This window comes from Myodes glareolus, chromosome 8 (genome assembly GCF_982192425.1).
Source record: "Myodes glareolus chromosome 8, mMyoGla1.1, whole genome shotgun sequence".
Classification (NCBI taxonomy): domain Eukaryota; kingdom Metazoa; phylum Chordata; class Mammalia; order Rodentia; family Cricetidae; genus Myodes; species Myodes glareolus.
This window is the reverse complement of record NC_142033.1, coordinates 31,330,515-31,355,022: the sequence shown is the minus strand read 5'-3', so window position 1 is coordinate 31,355,022 and position 24,508 is coordinate 31,330,515. Positions and strand designations below refer to the sequence as shown.

Genomic DNA, 24,508 nt, shown 5'->3' with positions numbered 1-24,508 from the left:
GTAACAGTTCCTCAAAGAATTACAAGAAGTCCATTTCTCAGCACTGAGTCAGAGAATGCAATAGGCAGGAAGATCACATGAGGATGCTTTGTGCACAACTGTGTTTACTGACATCAGCCGAGGTATGGAAGCAACCCAAATATCCACTGGCAGAATGGTAAGAAAAATGCTACCTACGTATAACATACAGAAGAACACTTGGCCTTAAAATGAATCTGATCTGAAAACACAGATGAGCCCTGAGAATATTCTGTTAAGTGAAATACAACAGTTACAAAAAGATAAATTACTGGGTAATTAATTTACACAAAGTATCTTTAGGCAGTCAAATTTGTATAATCGGAAAACAGAATGGTGGTTGCTAAAATCAACAGGCAGAAAGGTTAAGGAGTTGTTTAATGAGTTTCAATTTGGAAAGATAAAAAATGCTCTGAAGATGTTTGAGGGTGATAGTTGGAACCACGTGTGGATATACTCAAGGCCACAGGACAGCACACTTTAAAACAGTTAATACATAGCCAGGCAGTAGTGCTGCACGCCTGCAATCACGGCACCTGGGAGGCAGAGGCAGGCAGATCTCAGGGTGAGCCTAGTCTACAAAAGGAGATCCAGGACAGTCAGACCTACACAGAGAAATCCTGTCTCAAAACAACAACAACAACCACAAACCCAAAGCGTCAATCTTGAAATTTGCATGCAAATGGATGGTGAGGTAATCCAGACCCAAAAAAATGGATATGGTATGTACTCACTCCTAAGTGGATACTAGATATAAACAAAGGATGTTGTGCCTATAGTTCATGATCCTAGAGAAGCTAAGTAACAAAGTGAACCCTAAGAAAAACATACATAGAACCACCTGGAAAGTTGAAATAGACAAGATTGTCTGACGAAACTGGGAACATGGGGGTGGGGGGGAGAGAAAGGAGGGTAGAAGGGGAGGGGGAATGGAGAACTTGAGGGACCAGGATAGTTGAGATGAAGGAAGGACAAAGATGAGAGAAAGGAAAGAGATATCTTGATTGAGGGAGCCATTATGGGGCTACCTTGCTCTAGAGAAATTCCCAGGAATCCACAAGAATGACCCCAGCTAAGACCCTAAGCAACAGAGAAGGTGCCCAAACAGGCCTTGCCCTGTAGTCAGATTGATGACTATCTTAAATGTCACCATAGAACCTTCATCCAGCAACTGATGATTGAAACCCATATCAGAGCACTGGACTGAGCTCCTAAAGTCCAGTTTAAGAGTGGGAGGAGTGAGAATATGAGCAAAGAGGTCAAAACCATGATGGGGACACCCACTGAAACAGTCTACCTGAGTTAATGGGAGCTCACCAACTCCAGCCGGACAGGGAAGGAACCAGCATAGAACTAAACTAGTCCCTCTGATTGTGGTTGACAGTTACATGGCTGGGGCAGACTGCGGGGTCACTGATAGTAGCACCAGGATTTATCCCTACTGCATGTACTGGTTTTTTGTGAACCTTTTCTCTTTGGATGGATACCTTGCTCAGCCTAGATATAGCAGGGAGGGCCTTGACCTATCCCAAAGCATATATGCCTTACCCTCTCTGTGAAGTGGATGAGGGGTGGTGGGGTGAGGGTAAGTGGACAGAATGGGAGGAGAGGAGGGAGTGGGAACTTGGATTGGTATGTATAATGAAAAAAAGATAGTTTGCTTTTTTAAAAAATAAAAAACTCCTAAATAAATAAATATTAACACAGAAGTTTTGTTGTCTATATTTTATCAATTAAAACTTTTAACTCTATAAAAGTTCACTTTTTATAAAACAGTAAGATACTTAGGAGTTAAATATATGGTAAAGAAAGTTCATTGACTACAATGGCAAACAATTCATGAGAAAATTACAACTACTATAAAATCATTTTTAAAAAATTTACATTTATAGGAAAATTATACTCAAGGTTTTTATTTTATAAATGTAAGGAAAATGACATTTTTAAGGATAAATCAAAGTGAAATTTATCAATACAGAATATTACTCATGGTCTTCCATTCTCTGGTGACAGAACTCCTTCTGTGGGCCTTTCCCATTTGATGAAGTTCACTGCTAGCACTGACAAGGGAGTAGTCATGATTACAGCAGACATGAGAGAATCGCAGCACAAACAGCATGAAGTCTGTATAGATGTGTGCTTTATTACTAATACCATCCACATGACCAAAAAAGTTTACTTATTATTTTTGCAGTGCCAAAGATTGAACCCCAGTCCCCCTATAAAGTCTGCCAAATATTTATCACACCAAGTATATGCAAGCTGGTTATTCTTTTATTTTCATTAATCTCTCATTTCCTGTGGAAAGGAAATATCTATTGGAATATGTTCCCTCTTCCCGGGTCCCCAAACTCCATGCCAGCTCATCTAGCTACCCCAGTGCTGCTCTGCTAACGCTTCCCTACGACCCCAGCGGCACGTGGACAGAGCCCACTGAAGCTTGTGTGACAGTGCCTACAAAATGGGCTTCTCTATCTGACAGCCCAGCTCAGGGTGAAAAGTAAATTTTGATGCTATTCTGTTAAATCTTTACTATAAGAGATACAGTATTTACTTCAAATCTTAAAAAAATGGGTATAGTAAGCAATAAACTAAAATTTCATGGTAAAAACTGAAATGAATGGTTTTGGAGAAAAGTGCAATACTGAGGATTGAACGCAGGCAACTTCTCTACTCCTGACTTGTATCACTAGCCCATCCAGAAATTTTTACATATTTGTTTCTATGGTTTTCTTTTCCTGTGTCTGCCACATGCATAGAGGCATGGAGCAGGCCAGAAGAGGTCATGAGAACCCCTGCAGCTGGAGTTAAGGAGCTGTGGCTGCAGAAGGGGAGAGCTGGGGACTGAACTCGTCTTTCTGAAAGAGAAGCAAGTGTTCTTAAGCACTGTTAAATTTACAACTCTGAAAATAATAAATGAAGTACGACAACCACCTTATCTGTCTGTCCTGAGTGAACGTAGTTACCGTAGCACTCTGAGTACTGTTCTGGGGCATACTGGATGGGATCTGGACCATGCTCCCGGCCGCAGGCTGGGAGATCACCATTGTATTGTACAGTGGGGCTGTGAGAGTGCTGGGCGTCTGGCTTGGAAGAGACGTCTGCTGACTATGTCCACTCATTACACTCTGTTGACTCTGCTGGAAATGAAGATTTTATAGAGATTATCTAACAGTTATAGGATGGCATGCTTTTACTATTCACCATTTAACAATGGCTGACAGAACAGAAATGGACTAGCAAAATATATTATTCTGAGAGAAATACAAAAAAGGCGGATTTGGAATAGTTGACTTAGTCTGGATTCTTCGATGGAAAGTAAGCTAATACTTTAAAAGAAGCATGATCTTAACAGGGAAGTAAAAAATATACAAAGACGTCTGTTAAAGGCTCAAAGCAAGTCAGTGATGTTCACATAGTATGTTTTTCAAATATAGTAACAGATGAACACTAATTAATTACCAGAATTCTACAGAATGATTAAACTATTCCCACTTCCACAACATTCTATTCAGTATGCTTTCTATTGAAGAAGTTCTTGCAAATCAAAGACTTTTACATACAGAAAGTCTGCATATTATAAGAATCTAGTATAATTATTAAACTAGGTCCATAAAACATAAAATTCTTAAATATCAAAATATTTAATAGTAACATATTTTCTACAAAATACTTTAATGCTCGTTGTCAATATTGCATGTTCTAATTTTTATTAAAATTTAAAAGCTGATGCAGCACAGAGTTTTAGGCAGACATTTTGGTCCATTACCTGAGCTGACGTACTGTGTAGAGTCTGTTGTATCACATGCTGGTTTGTGGTCATATGTCCAGTATTCATTCCACTTGGAATCTGGCTACCAGAAACGACTTGGCCTTGCATATTTATAGGTGTAAGTTGCTGGATATTAGAATTTCCAGAGGCCAGTTGAACGGAACCAAAATTCAATCCAGAGTTCGATTGTTGCAAAAACATCTTTGAAAATAAAGATTACATTTCAGTGAACTTTCTTTGGCAGAAGGCTCAGCTTGCTGCACAAGCCTGGCAGTCTGAGTTTGGTGTTTGGATCCCATGGTGGAAGGAAGAAATAGAGTCCCCAAAGTTATCTTCTGACCTCCACATATATTCTGTAGTACATACATGCTTACATGCTCACATTCTCTCTCTCTCTCTCTCTCTCTCTCTCTCTCTCACACACACACACACACAATTTTTAATTACATTTTTTTGTGAGGGTGCTGGGAATCAAATCAGGGCCTCAAGAATTTTAGGTAAACACTCTACCAATAAGCTATATTCCCAGCCTAAATAAGCATTACAGGTTTTAAATAATAATAACAAAAAAAAAGACCAAGGAGAATACTGAAAGAAGCCAAGCAAAATGAAATTTAACAGTCAAGTAACAAGTAATTAGCACATTTTGCGAGACCAATTAGCAGTAATGACAATAAACTATGAAGATACACATTCTTTCTCAGCCACAAGATAAACTGTGCTATTCAGTGCTTGTCAAAGGGCTGCTGCTGGCAGCTTTGTACCATCCATTACTCAGAGTTCATGACAGTACACAGGAGAGTGTTCACCTAGTTCCCCTTCAGCATAGCCCTAGTTCCGTACACATCCCTGTTAGTCAAGTACTAAGTATAATGTCAGTCAAGTAATAGGAATCATATCTATTGGCATTTTACTAAAACATATAAACTCTCTACCTTAAAGGTTCTACAAAGTAAAACTTTTTTAATTATGGATTTGAACTTACTAAAATTGAAGTTTGTTAGTCTAAAAAGCAATGATGCTGACAGCAATGCTCTCAGAATGAGTATCTTTGAAGGTTCTAGAATTAAGCACATAGCCAATGTGTAGTGTGTGAAGTCCTTCCATATATGTGTTGCTTTTATTGATTAATGAATAAAGAGGCTGCTTTTGGCCAATGACTTAACAGAATATAAGGTTGGAAGAGATATATATATATATAGAGAGAAAGTAGGTGGAGTCAGAGGGAGGAGATGCCATGTAGTCACTGGGAACAGAGGAGCCAGACCTTGCTGGTAAGCCATAGCCACGTGGCAATACACAGATGAATAGAGATGGGTTAATTCTAAATGCTAGCTAGCAATACACTTAAGCTATTGGGCAAACAATGCTGTAAATAATATAGTTTCTGTGTGATTATTTTGGGTCTAAGCAGCCCCCTACTACAAATGTATACTGAACTGGGAAAAATACAACTCTTGCACCTGACTTTTCATTTAAGTGGGGGGAGGCAATTTTTAGGAACCCAAACTGTGAATGAGATTCTTTGTGCTCAGAATAACTTACCTGAAGCCCTTGACCATGGACCATTTGAAGCTGTTCTTGGATTTTCCTTAACTCTTCTTGTTGCCGATGAATATTTGCCTCTATCATCCGTGTCCGCTGCTCCAGCTGGTCTTTTAAATGCTGCATGGCTCCTAACTGGGCTGAAAACTGAAACTGCAGCAGCACATGTAAAGAAAGCATAACACACCTTAGAATTCCCTGGTCCTGATACCTGTGCGCTGTGAAAAGCAAGCAGTGCCACGAGACCAGAATGTCAGTTCCCAAACCACCATCTTTATTCTCCTTGTGACACTGGAGCTAGACTTTAAAATCACAGTCTTTGCCTGCAGACCCCTAGGAAGCTGCCACAGAGGTGCTTATCTTCCTGGTGCTGGGGGGGTGGGGCCTTCTCTTCTGTCACGTGTGCCAGTGGTAGCTGTTCCTCCCCATGCAATGCCCCTGGCTCACCCAGAAAGTCTCACTTTCCCAGCAGATGGCTTCCTTCCATGACAGCTCAGCGCACTTCTCTACTCAGTGGTTCCAGCCACAAAAAGCCCATCTAGTGCAGGGTAAGAGCTGCTCAGGAGGCTGCGTCCGTATGTCTGTCCTTGGCTGTGCTCCCCTTGATTTATGATAAGTGGCTGTTCTCATATCATTTTTTTTAAAGTTACAATTACTACATGGGGAGGGACACATGTCACAAAATGTGTGTGTAGGTCAGAAGACAACCTGGAGGAGTCAGTTCTCTCCTTTACCACGCAGGTCTTGGGGCAGAACTCAGGCTGTCGGGCTTGGCAGTAGGTAGGTACCTTATCCACTTATCTGGCTTACCTTCCTATTCTTAACATTTTTTAGAGATTCTTCTTTCAGTTACTAGCTAATACATCTTTTATTACCTCTGCTTGAATTCTGGTATGCTTCTGACATCTGACTCGATCTTGACTAATTACAGGAACAATCTGCAGTTAGATGATGTTGAGTGCTTCTAGGTGTGGTGGTGCACACCTTTAATCTTAGCACTTGGGAGGCAGAGGCAGGTGGATCTCTGTGAGGTTGAGGCCAGCCTGGTCTACACAGAATGGTTTAGACCAGTCAGGGCTAAAAAGTGGGCCCAACTCTTAAAAAAAGAAAGCAAAAGGACAACCTGAACTCATCTGTATGTCAACAACTTAGCAAAACAAGTTCTTTAGCTGCTCATTTCATGTCTACATTTTACCAGAGGAGAATGAACCCCGCAGCTGGAATGAACCCAAAGCAAACTGTCATCTCTAGAGGGCCCTTTGTGTGTACATTGGCAGAATTACCCAAAGCTAGGCAGGAGGATCATAAATCCAAGACCTATCTGGGATGCAGAGTGAGTTCAAGTTTAGCCTAGGCAACATTTTAAGGCTAGGTATCAAAATAAAAAGGAGTCTCAAAATAAAAAGTTAAAAAAAGGGCTTGAGGGCTCAAATACAGAGCATTTCCCTAGGATGTTCAAGACCCCGAGTTCAGTTCCCAGTATCTTCCTTCCCCACATATACAAAAAATCGCTTATTTACATCTGACAAATAACCAATAATTTCATTCTCATACTGTTTTGAAAAAACTACTTTGCAGTGATACTATCCTTAGACCAGTTTAAAACACAGGTTTTTTTTTAAAGACTAAGGAATTCTAAGAAATTATAAATGAATGTACACATGAATGAAGAAAGTCATTCTATATTCAGGGATTTCAATCTTCTGGCTTTTATATCCGATTAATAAGCTGTTCCTACAATTCAGGTACATGCGATGACTCATTACTCATTTATTTCCATGAACAGCTTGTACTATGTAATAATAGAGCATTTCACTTTATGGGAAATCTAGGTTCATAGTTTCCTGCATTGAACTGTACCTAAAAGCAGGAAATGCCCACCCTACCCTTCCATATTCTATCTTCAAAAAGGTTGTCCTAAATTAATGAGTTCTTTTTAAGTTTGTGCTAAAGATGCTAAATATTACTTTTCTTTATTTTCTTGAAATGGCCTCACTATGTAGCTCTGGTTGGATTAGAGCTCTCTTTCATACATCAGGTTCGCTTCAAACTTGTAGTAATCCTCCTGCCTCTGCCTACCAGGTATTGCACCGTCATGCTTGGCTTCTGAATAATAGCTTTTAAAGCATGAAACTTTGACCTTTGAAGATGACAACAACAAACTGATATCATGTATTAGATTCTGCTTGGCTTGAAAAAAATTATAAATTTAGTACCTCAACTTTCTCATGCTTTTTAAAAATGTTAGTTAAAATATGTTATATTTATTTTTATGTCATACACATGTATTTTATTGTGACTAAAGTTACTCTTTCCTATAGGTAAATGTCATGTTGTCACAATTTAAAGCATTTCTACTAAACACAAACCAAAAAAATAGAAACAAGCACAGAAGATAGAAGATAACAGGAAATAAATCCACAGAACAAAAAAGCAAAGTACTGAGCTTTACTTAGCCAGTGAAAGTAGGAGGACTGAATGCTTAGCACCATTTTTGACATAGTATATATTACTTATATATTTCATAAAAACACCTCTATAAAGATGTTGATAATGTTTTACTCATAATAAAATTAAAGAACAAATAATATTGAAAGTATGTCTGCATATTACATAAAAATTCTGTCAATACTTCAAAATAAATAAAATTTGACGATTCAATTTGATATTTAATAATACAGTACTGTTATAGAGCTCTTACAGGGTAATGTTGCTACCAATCAGCTTTTAGTGTCAAATAAAACTGAAGATTTCCTACTATATTTATTACTGTAATAATTCACTAATATTTCTGAAACTTTAAACGAGCTATAACCACAGTTAAGAGGCATACAGCAGTGCGCTGGGGAACTTCTTTCCTTTTGCTAACTTCAGTACTCACTTCTCCTCAGGACTCAGGCCATCTCACATTTCTAAACAGCTTTCCTTCACTTTTGTTGTTATTTTGGTTTTGCTTTTGGCGGCTGGTTGTGAACTCACTATATAGCAATGGATAACCCTGAACACCTGATTTTTTGGCTCCCACCTTCCACATTGTTAGGACAGGCATGTACCACCAGCCTTGGCGTCTCACACTTGTTTAAGTTGCATTAAGGATCCAAGTCTTGTATGTAGACTACATAACATGATATTTTAGTTATATGTCATATATTCTAGATCAAGTAGCTTATTAATATAGATATTACAAATACTGTCCGCATTCCTGATATATGTAACTCAATACATACATAGAACTCAATGCCCCATGTGCAAACGAATTAATATGTAAATTACTCAAATCTTCCAATATCCATAGGAAGAACAAAATGAACTAGTATATCTCATGTCTAAAATCATACCTATAAGCTGTTGTTATATGTAAGATGCTATAACACAGCAAGCAAGAAAATTCTTTGTATAAGACCATCAAGAATCTTAAAAGACATATGCACCTGTGATTCTGCCTAGTAAGGGTCCAGGGGTACCCAAAATCATTGTGGGTAACTAAAATGTCACTACATATTCTAAATATTTCCAATTAAGATTTACTGCCCATATAAGTATATGTATTTATATATACATATGTATAAAATCATATTTGCTTAAATGCAATTACTAAAACAAACAAAAATACCTGTGACATGCCTTGTGGAATTGGTAAATTTGCAGCTTGAGACATCACTGGCTGTGTTAATGATGGACCAACAGACTGGGAGTTTATGGACTAGAAGCAAAATAAAAAATGACAATGAAGTGATGCTCATACTCATCTAGGAGGACTTCCACCACAAACACCAATACAATGTGTTTATCACTGACAACCTTCTATTTTGTTGAGTACAAAGTATGTCGCCCTTTCTATTCTTTTTATCTTTTTTCCCATGGTATCCAAGCAGAGGCCCTTGGATGTACACTCAATTGCAAGTTGGGTAGACTAAACTGAAGGCAACTGGAACTTCACAGCTCTCAATTAGCATTTTTCACAATTAAAAAAAATCATTATCTAGCATTTTATCTGTAAAATGGGAAAGATTTTGAGTGTCATATGTCTGCAGAAATTGTGATTCTTACAGAAAGGGTATCTTTGTCATCTGTTACTGCAACAGGGAATCTGCTGAAGGCTGTTAGGGCCGACTAACACGCACACCTGACTGCTGAAGGCTGTGAGGGCTGACTAACACACATACCTGACTGCTGAAGGATGGCCTCCGCTGTGTCGTCTTTTCGTGAGCTGGCAAATGCTGTCTGGGAGGAGTGCTAGTATCAGTAGGGATCTTTGTCGGTGTTGCTGAAGTTAGTTAACAAAGAACAGAATTAGTGCTTACAAACAGATCTGAATGGTTAATCTCAAAATATGCTTCATGAATAGAAATGACTGAGTTAGCTTTCTGTTATGAGATAGATAAATCCATGTTTATAAGAGTAATTTTAATTACTTCTTTTTTAAGGATAAAGAAAACGTGTGACAGAAAACTTTGAAAATAGTTTCTCCCGTTCTCCTCAATTCCCTCAAAGGCTAGGCTTCAGGGCTCCCTGCAGGTATAAAAATCCATGCACACTAAGGTGTCTTCTAGCAGATAGCATAGTATTTGTTTATCAGTGAGGCACATTCTTCTGTATAATTCAAATCAACTTTGGATTACTAATACCTAATACAATAGTACTAGAAAATAATAGCAAGGAAAGAAGCCTGCACATGCTCATACAGACAATGGAGAAGGCATTTCCTATTACCAGCTGTAGATACAGAGGACCAACTACAATTTAAAGGCAATTACCTAAGTCTCCATAAATTAAAGAAAAGGCTAGGGCTAGACTCTATCCACAACACTCAATGGTTAACAGTCCTTATTATTGCAGAGGACCAGGGTTCCATTTCCACCATTCACGTGGCGGCTGATACCCACCTGGTTTACAATAAAAGGTAGTATTTTTTCTTATAAGGGAACCATGTAAAAGGTAAGCAGAACATTACCATCTATCTATCATCATCTGATGACCTTAAATCTTTTCCAAAGATAAATAACTTGCTTCTTACTAGAAAGGTTACTGTACTTCAAAACAGAAAAACTTAGAATTAGAAGAACTCTGGACAGAAGTGCTGGTGTCAGCAGCACAGATAACTTAGAAGAGCTCTCTGAGACCCACACTTGTCCCCGGGTCAGGGAACTTACAGGAAGGGTCCGAGACCGCTGTGTGAGATGACTTTCGTGAGCTTCTGGAAGAGGCAGATGGAGTTGGGCTGTGATCAAACCTTTCCAGTGCTTCCTTGAGACTGACTGTATTGATACGATTGTCAGACCCTGAATCTTGGCTCTAAGGAGACAAGAAAAAAATGTTTTCACATTGCTCAGTGCAGAGGTCTCAACACAGCTGTACAAGAGGCTGGAGAGACAGTGTGCGCAAGCACAAGGAACTGTGTGTATGTATGCATGTCAGGAAAAAATGTCTTATTTTAATATTGTAAAATTTGATTTCATTCTCTATTTAGAAAAAAATAACAAGACTCAGGTTATACTCTTGTATTATGTTCAAAAATTAATTCAAAATTCATCAAAGACATAAACATTACAAACTAAACATAAAACACTTGAAGAAAACATAAAGAAATGGTCACAAAATTAAAAACACTTCTGCATCAGAATACACCGGTGGCAACAGAATTAAAATAATCTACAAGAGTAAGGAGATATTGATATATCATTATCTGATCAGGACTAAATATTTAGAATACAGAACTCAGTTATAAGAATGGACACAAAACACATAACTTGTGACAAGACGCACTCCTGTTTGTTGTTGAGAAAAGGACTCACACTGCTGGCCAGGAACCTGTTGGCAATCCTACTGCCTCAATTTCCCAAAAACTAAGATTACAGGAGTGAACAACTGTACCGAGCGAGTATGGACCTTTCAACACAGTATCTGCAAAGGCTAGTAAGAGGATCATTTGGGCTCAGCCTGGGCAGCACAGCAAGATGCCCTATGGAGAAACAAACAAAATCCCCAAACAAAAAGAGGACAAGTTGGACACGGGTGGCACACACCTGTAATCAGAACACTTGGGATGCAGAGGCAGAATCATCAGGAATTCAAGGTCATCCCTGGCTGCATAGTCAGCCCAAGGCTATCCTGGGCTGTATGAAACCCTACCTCAAAAACAAAACCCCAAAATGAATGAATGAATGAATGAATGAATAGATAAATAAGAAAACAAAAAAGAATGAAAATAAATATTTTTCCAAGGAGGAAACAATCACCTGATGAACTGCTCAAACTTACTAACCAGGGGAATCCAAATCAAAACCGGTCATGCTAGTTCATGCTCTATTAGAATAGCTAGGACCAGAAGACCCAAGTCAGACACTTGGGTGACAGATCTCCTCTCTGAGTTCAAAGTCAACAGTTTCTGGCTGTCAGTGTTACAAAGTTTTTTTTGTGTTGTAAATAAAACAACAAAAAAAAACAACAAAACCCCACCAAACACAAAAGCTCCTCAGAAATAAATCAGTATGATAAAGACGGAAAGAATCTTGAACTCTTATGGCTTGGTAAAGGGATTGGTAAAATGGCAGGGCCTCTATGGAAAACAGTATGGCAGGTTCCCTCAAATGTATACACCCAAGAAGTAGGGACTATAGTAGCTGTCTGTACGCCTACCTATGTTCACATATTATTACAAATAAAAGGTGAAGGCAACCCAGGATTCCACTGATTAATAAGAAGATATACACACATGATAGAATATTACCCATCCTGCAAAACAAAGGGAAATCTGGTATAATGAACCCTAAGAACATTCCACCAAGTAAAATTAGCCAGTCACAATGGAACAAACACTGCATGATTCTACTTACAAGAGGTACTCAGAGTAGTCAAATTTAAAAAAGAAAGCCATAGATGAAAAGAGCTGGAGGGAAGGGGTGAAAAGCGGTTTAACAAACACAGCTAATGTTTAAGAGGATGAAAAGGTTCTAGATATGATGTTGATGACAGCCATACAGCAACAGGAATGTTACAATACTGAAGTGTGTCCTTAAAATCAATAAAATTGCCACTTTACCACATTTTTAAAAGGAACTATCAAAAGTAACTTCAAGTGTATGCTCAATTCTAGTCAGCAGAACTGCCAAGTGTACTAAAGGACTCATTTTTCTATTCTTGAGTTCCCAAACCTTTCCCACTGTTTCTTATTCTTTGTCTCCCCTCTCAACTGACAGCCTTGCCTTATGCAGGCTTACCCACCACCAAAAGCAGAACCTACTATGGACAGAACACATATACTGGTGCTTCATCCCCATCCCATACTTAGAATAGAATCAGTGTCCCCTTAAAGTCTTTCTACAGGCATCAGTGAACAAGAAACAAGTGCACATCCTATTTCAAGGCTACATATAATTGCTTACATTATATTATATTCAAATACATATAAATGCAAAATATTTGCTCTCAAAGTTATTCATTCTGGGGTAGAGGCCACGTCACTCAATGCCTTGTCTCCTTCGTTAACTTGCAGCTCTTCCCAGCCTGTATCTGAGACCATTTTTCACTGCTTCCTAGCCTCTGAAACCTCCCACCCACCTTCACAGTGCATAATAACAAACAGCTCTGCATTTCCCACCTCAGCTCTGATTATTTTTTTCACACATTAGTTTTAAAAATCAGACCGCACCAATGTCTTTGTCATTCCCATCAAAAATGGGAGTTTCTATTTTAGGACTCTCAGATCTTAATTTCACAGGATGAAGAAACGTCCTCCTTCTTAAGCTCAATGGTGTGGAGCTTAAGCTCACACACTATGTCACATGGTTTCTTGAGGTCATCGTTCCTGTGCTGACTTCACACATACACCTGAATGGCATTCTAACTTCTGGCTCAGCACTCCCCAGAATTAGTAATCCCAAATCACTTCTACCCAAAACAACACCGCAAGCTCTTGTCCTTGGTGTCACCCCTTCAAAATCTCTATGAGTCTTCAGTCACTAATCTTGGTCATACGTCAAAGCCAATTACCTCAATTCAAGCATCCTCATTTTTGACCAAAACTTGCCACATTACCTACTCACCCTAACTATCCTAATTCCAATAATCTTATGGTTTAAGCCAAAACTACACTGACTCTATGCTTCTATATATCACTTTCACTTTGTCCTCTTTCCCTTAAGAATCTTAAATTTGTGTTTGATATTCTAACAACCGTGTACATATGCTCAGTACCCTTGCTCCTATTTCCTCTTATCATCATTTCCTTGGCAAAATCTCAATAGTTAAACCACTTTTGCTTATCCTACACCGTACAATATTGACAAAGAAACAAAGCACACTGACTGTTCTTACTTCAAATTAATAATCAAGAAACTTGTGAGGGTTCTTATCTGCCTGCAATCCAGATGGTAAATCTCCATACAACAAAATTCCCTTTCCTACTTCCCTTTCCCGCCTTGTGACACCCCAAACTCCTCCCCTTCAGCTAATTCTTATTTCACTGAGAACCTTGTCATAAGCTCCCCACTATTCTAACAATCACTAATCATGAGCAGAGCGTGATGAGGAAATGTGATCCTCGAGTAGTATATCACGACTCAGTGTGCTACTATAAACCAGAGCAGTGGATTCTAGCCATAATTAAAGGTCTTTGAGCCTATAATTCGTGATCCTAGAGAAGCTAAATAAGAAGGTGAACCTGAAGAAAATCATATAGTTATCTCCTGGATATTGGAAGTAGACAAGATTGCCAGGCAAACTTGGGTGCACGGAGGGTGGGGGGTGGATGTAAGGGGAGACGATTAGAGAGAAGGGAGAAGAGGAGGATTTGGGATAGCTTGGGGGAATGGGATGGAGGGGTGGGAGGAAGGATGGATATGGGAGCAGGGAAGTATATATCTCAACTAAGGGAGCCATTTTAGGGTTTCCAAGAGAGTTGATTCTAGAGGGGTTCCCAGGTCCAAGGAGAGGTCACCAGATTGTTCCCTGGGCAGCAGAGGAGAGGGTGCCTGAACTGGCCTTGTCCCATAACCATACTGATAAATATTTTGCGTATCACCATAGAACCTTCATCTGGCGATGGATGGAGATAGAGACAGAGACCCACATTGGAGCACTGGACTTAGCTTCCTAGGTCCAAATGAAAAGCAGAAGGAAAGAGAACGTGAGCAAGGAAGGCAGGATCAGAGGGAACTTTCATCCGACGATGGATGGAGATAGAGACAGAGACCCACACTGGAGCACTGGACTGAGCCCCCAAGGTCCAAATGAGGAGCAGAAGGAGGGAGAACATGAATAAGGAAGTCAGGACCGCGAGGGGTGCGTTCACCCACTGATACAAGGGGACTGATCTAATGAGAGCTCACCAAGGCCTGCTGGACTGGGACTGAACAAGCATGTGATCAAACCGGATTCTCTGAATGTGGCTGACAGGGGGGTTGACTGAGAAGCCATTGATAATGGCACTGGGTCTTGTTTCGTCTGCATGGACTGGCTTTTTGGGATCCTAGTCTGGTTGGATGCTCACCTTCCTAGACCTGGAGGGAGGGGGGAGGAACTTGAACTTCCCACAGGGCAGGAAACCCTGACTGATCTTAGGACTGGAGAGGGAGGAGGAGAGGGAGTGGGGGGAATGGGAGGGTATTGGGAGGAGGGGAGGAAGTGGACATTTTTATAAATAAATAAATAAATGGAAAAAAAAAACAGAGCAGACATCTCTCCATAACACTGATGTCCCAGAGAGCAAATCTCTCAGCTTCTCTCAGCCACACAGTCTCTGCCACCACTACTCAATTACTGCAGCACAAATAAATCCACAGGCAAATATAAGCAACCGAGTGTCGTTCTGCTCTTTATAAACACTGCAATTTGAATCAAATTTGAATTTGATACTTGTCTCATGGGGCCTTATTATTAAAACATTGTTATTATTTTAATTTTTTTCAAGTATTTAGTACATAAAATGTATTTATAGTTTATAGATGCTGTGAAATCAGTCAGAAGGCCAGATGTGACCTGCAAGTCATAGCTGCCAGTTTGATAGAGTTGAAAACCTATCTGTCCCTGATCAAACACTCTCTGCAGTTGTGTAAGAGAGCTGTATTCTCACATATACTCCAGAATACTGCTCTTGGATCTCTACTTCCTTCTCCATCAGATTAGACAGGGGATATGCTTGGTTTCCACATGATATACAACAAAGAAACCAGAGTTCCAATTCTAACTATAATTTCCCAGTCACGTGTCTTTAGGTTCCTTCTTAAAACTACTCAGTATTCTCACAGTGTATGTTATCACCTCAGAGAAGGCCATAAGGAGTAAATCACAGTTTATACTTATAAAATGAATACAGTCTAGCACATCAAAGTCAATTATAATAGTTTTAATATTATATTGGGTATGTCTCTCACCTAATTAAGTTTTAAATGGCAAGATCTTCAATTCCTTCTTAGAAGCAAATAGTATTTTTTAAAAGGTGAAAAATAAATATTATAGAGATAACCAAATCTCTCTCACAAAATTATTAGGAAATGAAATATTTAAAAAGAGGCTGTAAGAAACATACTTTGTCAGCAGCTGTCTCAGGAAGAGACTCTTCAATGCCAAGTTCTCGTCGTCTTTCAGCCCTGACTTCTGCATAACTATAAATGGAAAGAATCAAATTTTAATGTTTGGCCATTTATTTAAAATACTGTAGAGATGCAAATAATTGGTGCTAGTTACATATCTCTCTTGATCACAGTAATTCCGTATGATTTCCTATGTGCTAAGCAAACCAAACACACATGTACAGTGTCTATATGCTTTAGGCATGCTACCAAGGACCTATAGGAACTAAGCATGTGAATTAGGAGGAACTAAATAAAGGAAGGACAATCAGCAGTTACTCTGGTTTATGCTTTTCACGACATGCACTGGAGCTTCAATGTTGGTACAGCTTTTGCTACAGCACAATAGTCAAGTCAGGTCTTACATACCTATGCACTGTCAGTATTAGATTTCTAACTATTAAATAGTTTACTATTAAAAATATTAAGTATTAAAACTGGGGAAAGATCACTATCATTCATTAAGAAACCACACATAAAATTATATTCGGCTATTAGCACACCTTACAAATGTTTTAGAGAATTATTACCTTACTACAGTGTGAGTACACACAATGAACTCTGGCCTTGAGTTCCACTGATGGTAAGTGATATAATAATGAGTTTGAAGCCAAATCCACTGCTGTCCTTTGGTCAGGAACCTATAATAACAGGATTTGCCTTTCCCATACTGCATTACTGAAAAGAAAAGACGTATTTTTTTTGATATATATTTAGCTATAAGAATCTGGATTTCTTTTAAACAAAGGCTTTCATTTACATTTAACTCTATACAGACATAATTATTTTCTGGATAACTTTCAGAAAAATGTATCAACTATAAGGATGGTTTTTAAAAACTAGCTTAAGGTCTCCCAAATAACCAGATCCCCCAGTTTCCAACTTTATAGTCAATTATTGCTGATCTTATACATTTCTTCATTCATAACAAATCCCACATACTGAAAGACTCATACCATTAACTTGTTCATGCTCAGATATCAAACACATAGGGAAACAACAGCTCATAATCATACTAACTACATTTTCTCAAAGACACTGACACGTATGATATCTGTAGCATCTAATTATAAAGCTTTTATCAACCAAAACTCAGAATAACGTCATTGTTTGCAATCATTGTTAAGTGGAACTTCCCAAACTAATTCAAATGTTAGGTTCTAAAGTACTTTAATTGAAGTTAGGCAGAAACTGGGTTTTGTGGTTAAACTGATTTGGGAAACTATGTACTTCTCTAAAGTACTATAAGATTTTCCTTTGTATGTAAGACCATAAACTTGGTCCTTCTGTATATGTTTAGAAAAAAACAGTTCTAAATCTTTTCCCAGTCTCATTAATAGAACAAGAGTATCTATTTGTATGTTTTAAAATAGTTCTTAACAGAGAAGCATTAAGATTTACTTACAGTGCTCATGACATTTTGCCAGATTTTCTAGGTCATCCACATGATAATAATCATAGCCTGATGTTCCCAAAACTTCAAATGGCAAATATCCTATTATTGGTGGTGCCCTAAATTATTTAATGACAATAAAAAAAAAATCAGTATTGCCAGGTGGTGGCGGCATACGCCTTTTAATCCCAGCACTTGGGAGGTAGAGGCAGGTGGATCTCTCTGAGTTCAAAGTCAGCCTCATCTACAGAGCGAATTCCAGGACTCGCTCCATAGCTGCTGGGAAACCCTGCCTCAAAAAACTCAAACAAACAACAAATAAAAAAATAATCAGTATTACAACTTTTCTACAAGAGACATCACAGCCAGAAATTAATTTGAGAAGTACATTTACATTTTTCCAGAATGAATAATGAATTCAAAATTCTGTTTAGAACATTTGTCCCTGTAGTCCGTTAATATCCAGAATTACATAATTACGGCCTTTTTTTTTCTTCTTCTTTTGTGAAATTTAAAGGTGACATTACCTGTGATCCAGAAATAGAAACTTCCATTCTAGACTGTGTCTAGATGTAAACTCCTCATTGGGCTCTTCAACAGTACACATCTCCTACAAACGGATTAACACGTATAATTTAAAAGAAATTGTCTGTATCCTTAGAAATATTAAATATTGGTAGACATGAATCATTAAATAAGTTTCATCTAAACAAACTTTAACACATTTAGTTTTAAGTACTAAACACAGGCTGGAGATACAGAGCGCTTGTCTAGGGTTTGCAAAGTCCTAAGTTGGATCCCCAACGATTCTGACAGCCATCCCAAGCAACAACATATAAACAGCAGCAACTGCCAGCCTCAGGTCAGCAGTTATAGTCCAGTTCAATCTCGCTCACACGCCTAAGAGCCTACTACTAAATCCAGACCTTTGTTTTGATATACCCTTCCCATTTCTCAGTGTCTGAACATGCCTTACTCTCATATATACTTACACAATTCCCCTCTCATTGATGGGGACTAGATGGACAATAGAGTCTAGAAATCAGCACACTCTTCATGATATAAGTAGTCATTATTAAATGTTTTTTAATAAACATTTGTTTTTATTCATGTGTATAGATATATGTCTCTATGTGTGTCAACATGTGCCTGGGGAGACCAGATGAGGGCGTGGTAACCAGCTGGAGTTACAGCTGGTTGTGAGCCACCATGCATGGCTGCTGAGAACCAAATGGCAGTTCTTTGTAAGAGCAGTAAGTGTTAACCACTGAGCCATCTCTCCAGCTCTAAAGACTTCTAATCTCACCTTCTAGGAATTTAAAAATTCATTCCACATCACTTACGAAGTGACTAAGTTTAGATCCTTACCCTCCCTCCCTAATGGTCAGCCATTATCATTACCTTAGCAATTCTCAAACACGATTATATAACTTCCCATCTAAAACTCTTCTATGGTTTCTCATGCTCAAATCTCTCCAAGGAGAAAAACCACAGAGAAAACAAATTTCAGGCCTGGCCTCTGATTACCTTTCTAAAATAAGTTCTGACTGTTCTCCCCTCATATCCATGAAAACTAGATTTTGTTGTAAAAAGCAATGCTCTATAGTCTTTCCATCCTTACACAATCTTCTCTAACAGTTAGGAGCTGGGGCTTTGAAAGAAAAATAATTCCAATCAAGTTCCACTTAATAGATGAGATATTTGGCAAGCAACTTTCTTAAGCCTTAGTTTCCTTAAATATAAATTAAGACAGCATCTATGTCACAGTGTAAAACTGAAATGAGATAAAGCATGCAACTGCCCTCTGATTTCCTAAGACAAAACAGGTACAGCAAGACTAGTTTAAGATCTCCTAACAGCTGACTGTTCTTTCTTACACTATCATGTCACCCAAACAGTAATGTCACCTTGTCTTCTTTCCAGTCTCTAAGGGCTAAAGTAATTCACTTTTCTCCTTTTCTACTAATCATCTGCTTATGGGATGCAAGAAATAAAAGCACACAAATTCAAAGAGCAGGGGGCTGGAGAGATGGCTCAGCCATTAAGAACTCTCCAGTTCTCCCAAAGGGCTTTGGTTCAATTTTCAGCACTCACATGGTAACTCACAACTGTATGTAACTCCAGTTCTAGGGCATCCAATGCCGTCTTCTGGCCTCCCTGGGTACCAAGCATGCACATGGTACACAAACATATGTGTAAACAAAACACCCATACACATTTTTTAAAAAATTAATAAAAATTCAAATATCAAATTATATCTAGTAAAGCCTTATCTTTTTTCTTTTCTTTTCTTTTTTTTTCCCCAGGGAAAAGGTTTTCCTGTTAACAGCCCTGGTTGTCTTAGAACTCACTCTATAGATCAGGCTGGCCTCAATCTCAGAGATCTGCTTACTTCTGCCTCTCAAGTGCTGGAATAAAAAGCATGTGCCACCATCGCTCAGTGGCACATTCTTTTAAAAACTAGATTTTTTTTTAATTTTCATTTTTCAACTTTTTTTTAAGGATGATAGTGAACTATAAATTCTGCACAAAAGCAGGGCAATGATAATATACTACCATGGGACACTTGCAAAGAATATACTAAAAAAGGTTACATATTATTGAATGAGCGCTCGTCCTTCACTGTGTTAAAGTAAGAAGTTCATGCATATTTAATAACTCACCAGCTATTACTACTTCGATGCTGGCCTAAGTTTCAACCTTCTGAAGACAAAAAAAAAAAAAAAAAAAAAAGAAAAAAAGAAAAAAAAACAAACCCAAAAAACTCCTAAGAACAATTCTCATATCATGAACCGGCACTAGAGCCATTAAAATTAGAAGCATACCTTGATGAACTGAGGTGTAGCTAATCTGACAGTAGCTACGAAACAAACTCTGTCTTCATAAGAAGGTCTATGTGTGCGTTGTATAGTTCCTTCAAAACCATTGTGCGCTGAAGTTGATACTAAAAAAGCAAGGAGACATGTATCATGGGGTTAATCCAGTAAAATATACTTGTTACTAACACTTAAGCATCTAAGAGCTTAGAAAAATAAAGTCAGTTAAAACGTATTGTAAGAGAAGCATTTTAACTTACCACTGTTTAGAGACTTAAAATTTCCTATAAATCTCACATATTCATAGGTGGATGGCTCCTTTGGATCTATTGTTCCTCGAAGCATATGACAACAGAATTCTAACTGATTTTTTGCTGAAACAAATGATAAAAAGTTGGGTGAGTTCACACTCATTCTTCCAACAGAGGCAGCGCTGCACGCCGTTTTCAGTGCATCCCAGTGAAGTGAAGTCCTGCGGGAGAGCACGGCAGCACGCACAGCCCTTCTCCATTTGCATCCGCTCCCCCATCCCACCCCTACTTCTCATTTCACAAAAATATCTTGTTCTCCATTTAAAGCTAATGCTCTCCCTTTATTTAAATCCAATACCTTCTTTTCTGCTGCTGTTGCTTTTGGCAGGGTTTTATCCACTAACCCAGTCTGGCCTAGAATTTGTCCCTTGCTTCAGGTTCCCAAGTGTTAAAATTATAGGCTTACTATTCCCATCTCTACCTTCAAGAGTCTTTCTGGCCTCCTATAGGACCAGAGCCTTGCCATTTGATATTCATTCCTTTAGCAACTGCAATTTTTTCTTTGGCTCCTTACTTCCTACAATTTTAAATCTGTCCAGGTCTTCAATCTTTCCAACAAAGTATTTTTCATGCTAATCTACTTATAGCACCAGAGAACTCATTAAACTGTACTCTGGTCTTCATGTATCCATTTCTCTAACTGCCTTACGCCTCCAGAGTGATGGCTCTCCCAAACAACACTGACGTTTGTATTGTCAACCTCAAGTGGTTTTTCTCATTCTTCCCAGCTCATCTGACAACTTGTTCTCCCTCATCCCCACAGCATGGACTCCCCTCCCTATACTACTGGATTTGCTAACTGTCTGATACTAGATACTTTCACAAAGACCTTTTGAGCTTGACCTTTAAGAACCTTTCTATATTCACCAATTGATCTTGGGCGGCTCCTTACCCTCCTGCATCTTTCTGACCAACTCTACCCTCTATGTAAGATAGTCTCGTCCATGACTATGTAATACCCCGCTCCTTCACTCACTGCATCACACTTAGACTCTTCTGCATCTGGCTTTATCACCTAACTCAACAGGTGCAAATTCCAATTATCTTTTCAAAATTTTCCCAGATGTAGTTATACTGGATCTGCCAACTTATCAATCATGTTTTTTCTCCATCTATACTTCTATTGCTAATTATACACTTCCCCTTTTTGACCCTAGAATGCAAAAGTCTCTATCTTGATTTCTCCCTGCAACTACAAACCACCCAAAAGGCCTTCACTAGTTCTTTATTGTGTAAAGAGTAAAAATTAAACTCCATAGGATGAAAATCTAGGTGTTTTATAATTCTGCTTCATCTTTGCAAACATCGTATTATCTGTACCAACTCACAGACATTATAGCTAAAGAGGGTACTACATTTTCTAAGCAATATAGCAATAAGAATCTTGCCTGTGTAACCACCTCTTTAGAAGGTCCTCAGTGAATCACTTAGTTAAGACTTCTCTGATCTCCAGAGTAGGAGGTCTATCTTGGCAGAAGCTTTTTATGTGTGCTTTTGAGCAGTCCTCTCCTTCTAGGGTCTCTAAAACTGGCTCCTTCTCCCTGTCCTTCTGCTGACAACTCAGAGGGCCAACTTTCTATCTCTCCCCCTTTTCTATGCATTTGCCTCAGTAATGTCTTTTGTTCTGTGACTTCAAATACTGTTTAAAGCCGTATAGTTGGTTTCTCTATTAAGTCTAGCCCAAATGTTTCTTTTAACATTTTATCCATATTAAAATGGTCTAATGACTAGCGTAATGCAAATCTCATTATAAACAATTACATATAGGCTCCAAGTAAATTTCTACTTCTATCTTTTTATAACTCCTTCTGAAAGACAATCTATTCTTAACATGGATGTAAGCACGTATCCAAGTACACACGGGTTAGTTCTTAATATTATAGAATCTGAAGACAAAAATACAAAGAACTTTTTAAGTTGATTTAAGTCACTATTACCAGATAAGATACATTTTAAAACTAATAAAAAAGGTATTAAGGAAGGTCTCTAACAGCTAATGGCCACACAAATACAATAATGTACTAATTTACACACACACACACACACACACACGGGAAACGAGCTCAGGGTCATGTGCATTATAAGCAAGTACTTCACCACTGTTACATGCCCAGACCCACACACCTTGATTTACCCAGGGTAACTATTACGGGTTATACATGAACTGTAAGCACAAAGGGCTCACAGCTAGCAATACTACTGTGAGAGAATCTGGAGACTGAGGAGAAGAGGAGTCTGGAGGAAGTAGGCTGTAGCAGGCATGTCCTCAAGCCCTTCTTCCTTCCTGCTTCTCAGCTCTCATGCTGTCAACAGCTGTGCTCCACCATGTCATTCCCAGAATGTTAGACACCTAAAGCACGAGCCCAGATAAGCATGCCCCGTATCACAGTCTACTACATGGGAGGCTGTGTGAAGGTAACCAGAACACCAAGAATGAAGACAGCAAAAGTTCCAGTCAACTGCTTGTCCAGGCAATCTACAGAAATGTCTCACTACACCAAAATATTTTGTGCTGCTTGATGGCAGGGACTATTTTTCACTATATTTGGCAACTTAAGAAATTATATTAAACACATCCAGCAAAGATTATTTAATAAATACTTTAAGATTTTATTTAAAAATTAAAAACATGTAACTGATTTCCATCTTTTTATATATTACAGTTTGTTGCATAATTGCGATCAATTTTTATAACAAAAAAGATGAGACTTCAATATACAATGGAATAGTAGATAGATATGGTATCTTAAAATGAACACAATTCTTTTAGTTGTGTATATTCACCAATATTTTAAAAGCATTTAATAAAGTTCATGAAACAGTGCTATTCTAATTTAGTTAAACAAAACATGTTTTTCATAAACTTACAGAAATAAAGGATAATGTTGCCAAATATAAGCTTTGAGTCTCTGCTTAGGAGGGCCTACTTACATTTTAAGTATTCAGGGGTTAATGAATCACTTTCCAGCAGGTGAGTAGAGAGTATCTTATAAACCTCTGAATGTTCTCCCTCTGGGATAAAATTAAATATACTTTGATCCACAAGATCAGACTGAAAAATAAGAAAATTTAAAATTATATAATGGTTCTTTGAGAGGCACTTATCTTTAACATGTATAATAAATATTAAATAACAGGGGTACATATGATTAATATTCAATTATCCAGGAAAACCAGTAATGTCAATCTACAAACTCCATATTAAAAACTGAGACTGAGAAGCTAGAGAAGGCTAACATACCAGAGTCATCAGATGTGATTCAAAAAGCCAGAAACACTATTCAAAAACTTTAGTTTTACCAAATTTGAACATTGTAAAATACAATGGGACCAAGAAAGTTAAGAAAATTATTGGCTCTTAGACACAGACTTGTAATTTATTCAAACACCTGTTAAACAGCGGTGCTGACAGTGACAAGCTAAATGAGGAGATCTGACACTACTATCATTGTAATAGTCCAACACGCCCTTTAATATTATTTCATCTTTTCCAGGCATTTATTCTATATCACATTCCCAAAAGCCTTGCCTAAAATGAACAGCTAGCATGTAAAGCATTTTAATTCTTCTTGCATGCTAAGACGTGACTTTAGTCGCTATCCAATAATCAGCAGTAGTCTTACAAATGTTAGGAACCTGTGACAGGTGATGCTGTAGACTCAAAGATGAAGAACCAATGACAGTGACACCTCAGCGACTTTACCTTCTACTGAATGCAGCCCATCCTATTGGAGTCCTCACTGTCCACCCTGCTCTAACTCTAGAATCAAGGAGTGAGAGCTCAGGCCTGTGGGAGGCAAGGGAGGTAGAGGGAGCTGTTGGGGGAAGGCAGCTGCACTTCCATTTGGTTTGCATTTTATATACCTGAATAGCTCCACTGCTTTAAAAAAAAAAAAAAACAGTAAGAAAAGCCAAATCATGGGAGGAAAGGAGGGATGGCTTCCTACTCCCCATATACTCACACGACTTCTGGCTTTTCTCTAGGAATCAAAGTCTTCTCTACAGCTTAGGCAAATTCCACATCTCTATCTTGCATTTTCCAAACACTAATTCAAATTACTTCCTTCCAGAAAGCGATGCCT

At 38.4% G+C, this 24,508-nt stretch overlaps 1 protein-coding gene across 10 annotated transcripts in view; it reads right to left on the bottom strand.

Annotated features, from left to right (window-relative positions):
• The window catches only part of Clock (clock circadian regulator), an 82,786-nt gene that overhangs the window by 11,124 nt on the left and 47,154 nt on the right, over positions 1-24,508 (bottom strand). For 8 of the 10 annotated variants that reach the window (XM_085691755.2, XM_085691753.2, XM_085691760.2 and 5 more), the window contains 13 exons: positions 23,358-23,478; positions 20,376-20,489; positions 20,125-20,243; positions 17,827-17,909; positions 17,312-17,418; positions 16,437-16,584; positions 15,864-15,939; positions 10,489-10,630; positions 9,502-9,602; positions 8,949-9,038; positions 5,336-5,488; positions 3,788-3,991; positions 2,953-3,158 (listed from right to left, as the gene is read on the bottom strand). In XM_085691755.2, the coding sequence (XP_085547881.1) occupies positions 2,953-3,158; positions 3,788-3,991; positions 5,336-5,488; positions 8,949-9,038; positions 9,502-9,602; positions 10,489-10,630; positions 15,864-15,939; positions 16,437-16,584; positions 17,312-17,418; positions 17,827-17,909; positions 20,125-20,243; positions 20,376-20,489; positions 23,358-23,478 (1,664 nt within the window). Of the gene's footprint in view, positions 1-1,915; positions 2,877-2,952; positions 3,159-3,787; positions 3,992-5,335; positions 5,489-8,948; positions 9,039-9,501; positions 9,603-10,488; positions 10,631-15,863; positions 15,940-16,436; positions 16,585-17,311; positions 17,419-17,826; positions 17,910-20,124; positions 20,244-20,375; positions 20,490-23,357; positions 23,479-24,508 lie in introns of those variants that run through there. The other 2 variants (XM_085691761.2, XM_085691759.2) reach the window with 2 other exon arrangements.